The 12,084-nt window shown below is 29.8% G+C and overlaps 1 protein-coding gene across 1 annotated transcript; it reads left to right on the top strand.

Moving 5' to 3' along the window:
- Positions 1–8,162: 8,162 nt before the first annotated feature.
- Positions 8,163–11,908, top strand: LOC100783888 (NAC domain-containing protein 73). Its single transcript, XM_003541475.5, has 4 exons — positions 8,163–8,373; positions 8,492–8,727; positions 8,856–9,045; positions 11,121–11,908. Exons 2-4 carry the CDS (start codon positions 8,548–8,550, stop codon positions 11,738–11,740), a joined length of 990 nt encoding a protein of 329 aa, XP_003541523.1. The 5' UTR covers positions 8,163–8,373; positions 8,492–8,547; the 3' UTR covers positions 11,741–11,908.
- The last annotated feature ends 176 nt before the right edge of the window (positions 11,909–12,084 follow it).

The raw sequence follows: 12,084 nt of genomic DNA, 5'->3' as shown, positions 1-12,084 counted from the left end.
CTATATGCTAATGACCACACCAATTGATTTTCCCTCTTCGAAAATGACCCACAATGAAAGCGAATTTCTTGTCGGCCCCTAAACATATATGCAAAAGGTTGATCTTAAAATTAACTTTCCCTTAATTATTAAGGGTAGGAGCGATTCTCAAAGGAAAAATCATTGAAATTTTTATGATGATAGGATAGGAAAAACCGAAGCATGGGCTGTGGAGCGATGAGTGATGACGTTTTAAATTGTAATATACGGCTATAGCATATAAGGCTATGGTTCTTGGACAGTAGTATAGTATATAAAATCGTACATGTTATGGTCAATACCTTTTCTTTTGGATCACTTTTATTTTTTGCACCTTACACAGATTTATGTGGCATGCATGGATGAATTTGAATTCACAAACTCATATCATTATTATAAGCTTTTTGTTTTCTTAAGGTTAATAATCTAAAATTAAGATTTTAATTTGTTTAATTTGAAAATTATGTAGTCGTATATATAAGGTGAGCCAGTATCAAAATATAATATTATTAATTAATTTTTATGAATCAAAAGAGTCAAAGAACCTGTAAATTACATTGAACCAACAACAATTTTGGACTTTAACTTTTTATGGATTCTTCCGCTCTTCCCTATTTTTATATATCATATCTCCTAGAGTTCCTTTTTTAATATGCTGGTAATTAAGTAGATGCAGCTGAATTCACATTATATGTTGAGTTTATGAGAGATAATACCTAAGTTCAATTACCATAAATACATATTTATAGAGAAGTGAAAAGTTTAATTTTAACCCGAGGGTTAAAAATTGTGGTACATGATAAACCACATAAAAGCTGGTTCACCTAGACTTCGCCTATATATGTAGGCAATTTCCTATAGATAAGTTTCCTTATCGAACTTTGTCATACTCGTACCTCATAATTACCAGCAATAAATTAAGCACTTAATAAATTATAATGTTAAATCAGTTTTTTCTTTATAATTTGAATCTTTAATTTTTTTTATTTGTTCTTTTAATTTTTAAAATTAATTATGAGAAATATATATTTTTGTGGTGGTTTAAAATTATTCAATAACGATTTTGAATCATCATAAATTGTGATTTCATATAATTTAATCTGAAGAATTAAATTGAATCAATTTAAAAAATTAGATAACTAAATTGAACAAAAAAATTAGAGAACCAAATTGAATCTAAAAAATAAATTAGAGAACTAAAAATTAATTTAAACAAATTATAATGGCTAAATTAGTAAATTAAGTTATTAAATAATAATCTTCGAACCTTGTAAGTTTAACGCTTACACAATCAATTAATTACTCTGTTAATCAAATAACAGGAAACGAATTATTATTGGTTTTTGATTTTAGGTTTTAATTAAAGCTAATGAGAAACAAGTGCAAATAATTGGTTAAAAGAAAATTCAATAAGTAAAGACATGTAGGTATCAAAATCATTTCTATTATCCCGTAGTGTAATCTCATTTTCTCCTAAATCCCTTCTAATAATGTAATTGACATGTAATTTCTCTAATTTAATTCATTAATCCCTTTGTTGCCAATTATATGATCCTTAATTTCTTAAGCGAGCGCAATTAGAAGCAAGCATTATGTTTAAGAAATTACAAGGGAATGCATATATTCAAACCCTATTCCTAGGCACAAGAATTATTAGATTAGAACAATTCAAATCGCAATTTCTAATTGCAATTCAAATTACAAATTAATCTCAAAGAAAGTCAATCAGTGGAAGTAGTAAGCACAAATGTAATAAGTCACCTAAAAAATGTTCAAAATTTAGAAATCAATTATAGATTTTGTACCACTTCGTCAATCAATGACAAAATGACCTTATTAATACTTGATGTTTTCATGTTTATGCACTTGAAACTGGAAGACATTGTACCACTTCACTTCCTCCGCCCAGAGTGGGTACCAGATAGTGCTTTTGGTACCCGACCGATGCACTAGGGCTACCAGATATTCAATCAGTTATGCTTGCCGCTTAATGACCTTGGTCCCCAATTTACAAATGGTTCATGAGGTGATCCCAAGGATCTTGGGAGTTGGTTGCACCACTATTGGATAAGTTTCCCCGGACCAATTAGGTTACTTGGTTAGACGTATTCCTATATAAATCGTGTCGTTTAACCTAGGAAGGACACTTTACACTTGAATGTAGTTGGGATATGTTTCCTTCCTCTTAGGGAACAAGTTCAAACATAGTTTCATCCATGATTAAAAAAACAGAGATTCATCCTAACATTAACCTAAAGAAATTAGAAACTTAGATAAGAAGGAAAAAAGAAGATAAAGATGAAGAGAAGATCATGAATCTTCAAATAACCTTTTTTTTTATTTCTTCAATCTTCAATGGTGGTTAATGATTTCTTAAGCTATCCCTCGCTTCTGGTCACTAGAAAAGTCAAAGAATACCCAAAGTTCATATTTTTTTTCACACTTAAACTTATTCGGTGCTACAAAACACATCTTGAATGCTAGCCATAGTCAATTTTGCATTGGCCCCAAAAAACAAGGTAAAAGGTTGTGTTGGGTGACTTGTCTCCTATGTTTGTTTGCCAACACTACACCGGAAGCCCTCTACGAACAGACCGGGTACCCGAGCACTTGGAAAATCCTAAGGAATCAGGTATAAGGTATAATCATATTCTTTCTCATTTAAGATTTTCTAAATATAAAACACTTAAAAATGCTTTTTAATTGGGTTATTTGCTCACAAAATTCCATCAAATTAATGCATAAAAATATGTAAAAATTATCTTTGATATAAATCTACATATGTCACAAATTTATCATCATACAATTGCCATCAATTTTAGTCTTCACGGTGTTACCTTTATGTGAATCTATTTGTTGTTTCTTCCCCCGTCAAATAGTTGCAAGAAAGAGACAACATTGTTTCCCTGTAGAAAGAGATTTGCCCAATATTGATAAGGGTTTTTCCAATTGAACCCAAGTGAAAAATGGAGTTAATTAATACTATTTTCAAACATATAATTTTTACTTGTCATTAAAAATGGGGTTAATTAAACCCATTTTTACTTGGCATCAATTAGACAAGTCCATATTAACCATTACCAACTAAGAAAGTTAGTCCTAAATTTCTTAATTAAATTAGTTGGTCTAGAAAGAAAAACAAAGAAATGAAGTGAATGTAAACGTAAGGAATGACATAAAAATAAATGTTAAAATTTCCTTTTTCATGATTTAAAACCCTATAGGATATATCATAACAAAAGTTACAAAATAAATTATAATATGAGCAAACACGTTAAAATTTGTAACTTAAAAATACTGCAGGTTATAGTATTATATTTTTTCCTCATATTTTGAATGTAAAATATTTGATAATTGCTATGCACACTTACTTTGTACATTTAAATTACAAATCAATTATCTAATTTATTCTCTTTTAATGTTTCTTTTGACTTAAAAAGATAGAAATCTAACTTCTTCTAAGTTTTTAATTCGAAAATGCTAAAGTTAGTGATTGTACAGTGCTTTGATTTTATTTTTTTTTATAGAATTTTGACACAGTAGCAGAAGTCTTGAAGATGTTGAAGAATTAGAGCAGTGCGCTGGTGCATGTTTAGTGTGTGAAGCCAAGCTGGAAGCCAGCTTTATCGAGCATGAGTGATAAGCGCGCTGAGAGACTTAGTGCGTGGTCACTTAAGACAACTGTACTTTGCATGTGCACACTATTATTTTTGAAAAACATGATTGTACAACATTTTGAAGATTATAAAAAGGTGACATTGTGCTTTTGGAGGGAGTTGGTCAGCAAGGGCACAAAATAGAGAAAAACACTCACTTTGGAGCTCTTCTTCTTCCATTTTCTTTGTTTTATCTTTTGTTTTTTGAGCATTTCATGACTATAAGAGGTTAAATTACCCATTGTTGAGAGCTTGAATACCAAACACTCTTTGATATAATGGTCTTTACTGTCCATTTAATTTTATTTCAATATTATTCCTTCCTATCTATGTTTATGGTTTGATCATCCATTCACATATATGTTATATGGTTTTAATAATTGGGAAATATTTTTACCCTAATAACTTGAAGGAACTTCTAGGTAATCCATGTCTAGGGATAAAATGATATTATATAGTCTTATTTATGCATCTTTATTCTTAAAGCACATTACTTGGTTTAACTCTTAAGAGATTATGAGTGAAATTAAGTGATTTAAGCTCTGTTACATGAGAAATTATGGTTATAGTAATTTAGTCGATGAAGATAATAGTCGAAATAACTTTAAATGATGAAAAATCCTTAACATTACATCAAAAGTAATTTTGGTAGGCCAAACACCCAACATTACCACAAATATCAACACCAAATATCATTTTCCACCTGCAAGTGTTTGTTTTCTTGTCTCTCACATCTTGCTCTACTTTCTTATCCTTGGTTATGGTTGAAGTTTATATTTTTGCACTATCACTTTGAAAATATTTTGTTTTAGTCATTTATTTGCTTAAAACTTGGTATATACAAACTCTAAGTACAATTAAAGTCTATGTGGATTCGACATTCTATCTTACCGTTTAATATTACTGTGACAAATTGATGCATTTGCTAATGAATTAATAATATTATATCTTAATGTTAGACTTGTAATAACTAGCATATTAGAGATAAAATATTCAATAATTTAAATTTGTTTTTAATATATATTTATTGAACATTAATCCAAAGTTTATTTGTTACTTTCTATAAAAATAAAATAAAAATTGATTCAATTTGAATTGCTTTTAATTAAATCAAATCAAATTATATTTGAATATAAAATAAAAAAAAATTCACCAAAAAAATAAAATAAAAAATTGATAAAATTAAATCAAATAATTTTGTGAAAACCTCTTGACAAAATTTAATCAAATTATATTCAATCTAATTTGTGAACACCTCTTGATAATAATGAGAGTACTCCTCTCTACATATTAAATTAGAATAATTATCTTGAATGATAATATTTTTAAGAGCTATTAATTAACATAATTATTTTCAAGAATTTTTCTTCAATGAGAATACTTTTAGGGATTTTAATTTCTTGATCTCTTATTTCTTTCAATTTGTTCTTTTCATATTTATTTGTAAACTAAATTTCAGTATTTTATTTTAAAAAATGATCAATAGTTAAAAATACATCTGTATTAGAATATAAATTATTTTTCATAATTAAGTATAAAATATAACTCATAAGTTCAGAAATTTTTATTTATTATGAAAATTAATTATAATATATTTTTATATTTAAAATATTTATTTATTATAAATTTTATTATATAAAATAAACATTTATCCTTCAACTTAATTAATAGTCTCACATTCGAGTTTTCTATATAAAATTATATTAAATATTCATAATTTTTTTTAAGATTCATGATAATTTTATTTGGCTTCAACCAAATTATACATTTCAAAAAGATATATATTATCTCTATATATTTTTTAATTATATGCATTATACATATAAAAATACTAATTCAAAATTAATTATGTAAGCTAGCTTTATAACTCAAACCTGTGTCCAACACTCCAACAATATTCAACCTTGACTGACCAGGAGTCATCGGGTCAACATTGTAATCGTTCAATTGCGTAAGCATTTAGGGCTCAACAGTTGGTACTACATTCGGCATTGCCTTTCTCTTTCCATGCATTATGACCTACAATTAATAAAGATAATGGATTAAAAAGTATGGCTCCTCTAAAATGCGAAAATATATTTTAGAAATTAAATTTTAAAAATATAAGTTAATAATTTCATAATTTATTATATGCACATATATTTTTATTAAAATATTAACCCTTGCATTTTCAAATTAATAATTATATGTAATTCTACAGTTTTTTCTAAAGTGTATCCCATACTTTAAAATAAATTATTATTTTTTGATAACAAAGTCTTAAATTCAGAGAAATAGAAAGATAAAAGAAAGAAATGTAAATTTGGACGAGTGATATAACAGACACAGATATATAGAAGAAAAAAAAAAGTAGTGTTGTAAAATGTATTGTAAGAAATTATCTATAGATAATACTGTGTAATAGAGGAGCCATATATTATTGGATTATATTATTTCAAATATTCAAATCCAATAATCTAAAGAAAATGATCCAAAAACATGTTTAAAGTATTTTAACAATAAATACACTCGCGTTATCCTTGCTTTTTTCATGGTATATTATTGTTGAGTTTCACTTAAATGTTTACCATATAGGACGGCATTTTTTTTTGAAGAGCAATAGGACAGCATTTTATTTACTGAAAGTTTTGTTCCTTACATAAGCATTTTGGCTTTTTCACCTATTTCTAACGGTGAAATATCTATTCACTTTGCTCATGATTAATTTTTATAAAAAAAATCTATTTTTTTAATTATATCTTAATTTATTTTATTGATACGACTCAAACACAATATCTCATCTTTGAAGAATTTGAGTCCAGTTTTACTAATATCAATAATGTGCTGATGTGTTTTATTTGACATGAACACAAATGCTTATATTTTAGAAAATGGAAATGCGTATAGGCCAAGCCCGCGCGTCTATGCCCAAAACCAAATCAACAAAGGTGCCCTAATTTACGTGGTGTTCCTATGACAGTTTCCATGCCATGTCTCGTGTTCGATGGCCCATATCACGTTTTGGTATAAAGGAATTCTTCTCCTCCTTTTTTCACTCCCTCTTCCCTCCTCAAACAAACAATCCTTATCTACAGAAACTGTAAGACAACTGGACATTATGCACTTATACGTGTACATATATATGGAAAAACAACATTCTCAAAAAGCCCTAAAACCGTAACCCCAAACGTTATAGTTATCATAAAAAAAACAAATACAAACAAAACCAGCTGGAGCTTAATTAATACCTAAGTTTTGTATATTGCCTAGCTTCTTTGAGAAGCCGGCAAAGACGTGTGTCGGTTGATATATAGAAAAATGTTTATTCAAATTAATTCTTAATTTGAAGGGTTATGTTAAGATGTGTTTGTTTCTTTTAATTTTCTTCGTGTACTCAAAACCATTAGCATCATTTCCACATCACGTAAATTACATAGTGAACTGACAAAAACGGCACACCAGGCTGTGGCATCAGTGAAAATGTTTAACAACTTACGTAGCAAGCTTCACACACCAGTTTATAATCACTTGGAATTTTATAAATAATAATAAGATGCTAAGTGATTGCGACATTCATATATGCCCCACAAAGCATGTGACATCAACAAAACCTTGTTGAAAAAACATGAAGATTTAGTACTAATTATTTGAAATATTGAATAATATTAACCAAGGTTTTAAATATTGGTCATCGTGGTCGTATTGCGGTTTTATCGTGTTTATTAATATTGTAATAAATTACGAATACATATGACTAATGTAATCTCAATTATTGTCGCATTATGGTGAGAAACAGTTAAAAAAATGTTGATATTGTGGATTAAATCACGGTCACCTTGGTATTAATTATATAATATCTTGTGTATGAAATTAGGATACATTTTTGTTGAACTTGGAATTCAGAAGAACGTGTAGGGAGCGTGTATGCGAACGAGTGTGAAAGAAAGAGGAGAGACAAAGAGAAAGAGAGAGACATCCGTTACTTAAGAAGTCTACGTGAAGAAAGGGGTTAAAAGGGTATATAGTGTTTTTTTGTTGGTTGGTGCAAATTAAGATGTGTATACATAAATCATAAACGTATTCTTTATGTTACGTTCTTTGTCGGTTTGTATGTACATTTCTGTGGATATTTACATGGCTTTAAGGACACTCTAATTCGACACTGCATCAAAACTCCTAACACACAAACACATGCTCTCTCTCCAAAAAAGGTGAAACGTCCTAAGAAGAATCAGGTTGCCCCATCTCCACTCTTACCTACCACCGTTTAATTTCTACATTTTTTTTGTTTTCCTTGGTTCTTATTTGTAGTATTTTCATTGTTCACATAATTAGGGTTAATTTTATTTCCTTAGCCAGTCTAATTAATCTTTCATGTATGATAATTAAGCCAATTAGTGCAAGTTTATAATTAAGTCCTTGATATATTCAATCGTATATACGGGGACACAAGATAACTTGGCGTCCAAGCATCCTTTTCTATATGTAGAACCCACTTTTGAGTCCCACCTTTCTTTTAATTATTGGTTATACCCTTTGCCCTCTCTTTCTCTCTCTCTCTCTGTTAAAACAGTTTAGAAAACCAACTTAACCTAGCTAGTTGAAACATACAAAGAGAATACATGTAGAAGAAGCAGAAGTGGGAGACTAATAGAATTGATTTTATCTCTACCAAAAACAAGAGGTGAATCAGGAAAAACGTGTTTTGAAAGAGACAAGGGTATGTATGAGCTTTAACTTATCTTTTCCTTTTTTTGTTGCTCCTTCTCTGATATTCTTTTTTGTGTTTAACTTTTTCTTTTCTTTTCTTTTTCCCTCCTTGGTTATATTATTGTAAGGTGGTGTGAAAGAAATTAAGGATCTGTTTTGGGATATATGGGCATAGGAAAAAGAGATGACATGGTGCAATGACTCAGATGAGGAGAGGGGAATTGATCAACTGGTTGCACCAGCTATTACTCCTACTTCAACTAATAACACTACTGTTCTTACTCATGATCATCACAGAAAACCAACTGAAATTCGCACCATAACTTGCCCCTCATGTGGTCATAACATTGAATTCCAAGATCAGGTACTGAAGAATGAAGATGGGGTTTTTATTTGATCATTCGCCACCATATGTTTGTTTTTTATTTTATTAAACCTTTCCTTTAATTTGTTATTTTTTGTAATTTCTTTGGGCTGTGTATGAATTAATAGACTGGAATCAATGACTTGCCGGGGTTACCAGCTGGGGTGAAGTTTGATCCGAATGACCAGGAGATATTAGAGCATTTGGAAGCAAAGGTATTCTCTGATGTGCCAAAGCTTCATCCACTTATTGATGAGTTCATACCAACGCTTGAAGGAGAGAATGGGATCTGTTATACTCATCCAGAAAAGCTTCCAGGTGTTTGATATTTTATTTTTGCTTTCAATTTTTTTTATTGTTAATTTCGTCATGCTTTTGGTATTTTTGGAAACGGGTTTTAGATTACAGTTATGATAATAATTGGAAACTTATCATCTATCTCACTTCCATCATATTTTCTTCTTTATATATATATATCATCTCCTTTTCCGTTGACGTCATATATTACATTTATATTTTTTTCTCTTTACCTTTTTCTTTTCTTTTCTTCTTATCACACACTTCTTTCTACTCTCAATCCAGATGAATATAATTACTCATAATAATTTTATTGTAACCTTTGACTTTATGAAAAATTGCATGCAAACTAATACAACCCCAGAAACTATGTTGTGAACTCAATTGTAGTTGCAAATGGTTTTGTATAACCTTGGTGTGGAAATACCGTTTAGAGCCATTAGATTGATGTGTGTTGCGTGAAACACGGCTTTAACGTATGTTTGTGTAGACTTTGCAACAAAATTTCTCTCTTTCCAATGCATAAAACGCAAAAATAACAAAATCTTTAAGCGTTTTGTGTATTGGTAAAATGGAGAATAGTTTGAAAACATCCACACAAACATACGTTTAGTGATGAAAATAAGTTTGCTGAAGGAATCAGATTGATGTGTTGCATGAAACAAGACTTTGCAAATAACTTTTTCTCTTTCCAATACATAAATCGTAGAAATAACACAATTGTTATGTTTTATATTGGTAAAATGGAGAATCGTTTGAGAACGGTCACACAAACATACGTTTAGTGATGAAAATAAGTTTGCTGAAGAAAATTAAGGCAGTTGAAAATGACTACCAAACTCTCTACAAATAAAGTAAATACATTATGATAATCTGCTATTGGTTTTAAAATTCCATAGTTGTTATGGAAGAGATTCTAAAAATTAAATGAAACTCCCCGGGGGAGCGGGATGTTATTTTGTGAAAGTTAGGGGAGAAAATAAACAGATACCCTTGAATAAGATATTTTACCATTCAAATAAAAAATGTCTCATCTTTTGGTTTTTTTTTTTCTTGTATTCATAACGTAGCTACTAAAATTTTCTGTCCATTGGAGTTATGTGTCACTCTTTGTCTTCAAAGAAATCGAGAAAGAAATGGGAGAAGAATCACATCTGTTAACCTACTCGTTCTAGTCTGTTACAAGGAAAAAAAAATACTTTATTCGTGTTGTCAATGACTACCAAACTCAATGGTGGCATCTCATCTTACATTTAGCCATGTAGCAAGTAAATGTAAATGCCTTCCCTTAATCTTGAACAATAATATTTCGAAAAAATTAAGCATTACACTCAATTGATATATTCTTTCCAACATATATATTCTTTATTATTATTGGGTTGAATTTATATTATAATGAGACCTGCATGCGTGATTTAGTATATATGACATATAGTTGATATTCAGATTACTTGTTGGAACTGAAACCACATGCCTCCTCTTTTTTATTATCCCTTTAATTGAAAAAAGACGTGTGATTAAAATGAAACACCCTTTTCTTATATATATTAGTCTTTTATGCTAATGCGTCGTTTTTTTATTAGGAGATAAAAACGGGACAACAATGGGGACCAAATGATTTTGATTTTAATTTATCATTTGTTGAGGCTTATAAATATCAAAAGGGAAAAAGAAAAAAGAAAAAAACCTAAGTCTTGGAGAAGCAATTTAGCTTTTCATGTCTTCACCCCAAAGCCATATATTAATGTACTCATATGTAAAGATTGCAAACCGTACGCATTATATATACTTCATAAATGCACGTGGAAGAAATATTTTAGGACTGAAAACAACCCCCTTTTTTTTTCTTTCTGAAAACAACAACCTTTTCCGTAACCCTCTCTTCTTTATGTTTTACTTACCTTACCTTATCCTCGAATTGTCATGTTGATCTTTATGTTGTTTTTGCATTCTTGACTATGATCTCTTTTTTCCCTATATGTTTCATCTTATGCATGCATAAATCTCATACATGCACTGTTATAGTAGATCGAGTTTCTCTTCGCAATAATAAAAGATATATGAAACATTAATTAATATTCCGTGAAGAATTGCAGGTGTAAGCAAAGATGGACAAATCCGCCACTTCTTTCACAGGCCATCTAAAGCGTACACAACCGGAACAAGGAAAAGAAGAAAGGTTCACACTGATAAAGAAGGAAGCGAGACAAGGTGGCACAAAACAGGAAAAACAAGACCAGTTTTCGTAGGTGGTGCTGTGAAGGGTTTCAAGAAAATCCTTGTCCTCTACACCAACTATGGAAGACAACAGAAGCCCGAGAAGACCAATTGGGTGATGCATCAATACCACCTTGGTACTAGCGAAGAAGAGAAAGATGGAGAGTTGGTGGTTTCAAAGATTTTCTACCAAACACAACCTCGACAATGTGGTAATAATTCCATTATAAAGCAGGATCTTTATGATGAAGAAAGATTGATGTCTAACCAAATTAGTGTCCATAATGATGATGACAATAATATAATACCTAGAAGTAATAATGCAAGTGCTCTCATGGACTACTACAATCCTTCTTTCATAAATTATGACCAATTAGGTGGTCGTAGTAATAGGGAAAGTTCAGCTCAACTTATTCCAAATTTGGCCATGCAAGGTGATAGCTCTTCTTTCATTCGATTAGCAATGGATGCAACCAAAGCCATGCTGGACAGAAAATAGCTCCAATTGATGAAAGAACTTTCTTGGTAGAATTCTATAGTAGTGACAATGACCATATATTGATGTTGATGTTTTTTATATTAATTTCAATATACGTAATAGCATGTATTTATTCTATATATGGGATGATAAGGTGAAAGAAATAATAAGACATGACTTTTATTATTATTATTATTATTATTATTATTATTATTATTATTATTATTATTATTGGGGAGGATAACCCATTTGATCCACTGATGATTTTTGGTTGTTTATTCTCTAGAAACCTTATTTACAATAATGCCTTTTTTTTAATGCATCATTTTGAGTGAGTTAATGTAAGGTAAATTCTCGTACTTCTG

Source organism: Glycine max, chromosome 13 (genome assembly GCF_000004515.6).
Source record: "Glycine max cultivar Williams 82 chromosome 13, Glycine_max_v4.0, whole genome shotgun sequence".
NCBI lineage: Eukaryota > Viridiplantae > Streptophyta > Magnoliopsida > Fabales > Fabaceae > Glycine > Glycine max.
This window is presented reverse-complemented; position numbering and strand designations above follow the sequence as displayed.

What these genes read in the sequence shown, in the direction of transcription:
- LOC100783888 (XM_003541475.5), top strand. Translation starts at nt 8,548, where the DNA reads ATGACATGGTGCAATGACTCAGATGAGGAGAGGGGAATTGATCAACTG. An exon ending in ACATTGAATTCCAAGATCAG is followed by an intron (nt 8,728 to 8,855) that starts GTACTGAAGAAT and finishes ATGAATTAATAG; the next exon opens with ACTGGAATCAATGACTTGCC. An exon ending in TCATCCAGAAAAGCTTCCAG is followed by an intron (nt 9,046 to 11,120) that starts GTGTTTGATATT and finishes GAAGAATTGCAG; the next exon opens with GTGTAAGCAAAGATGGACAA.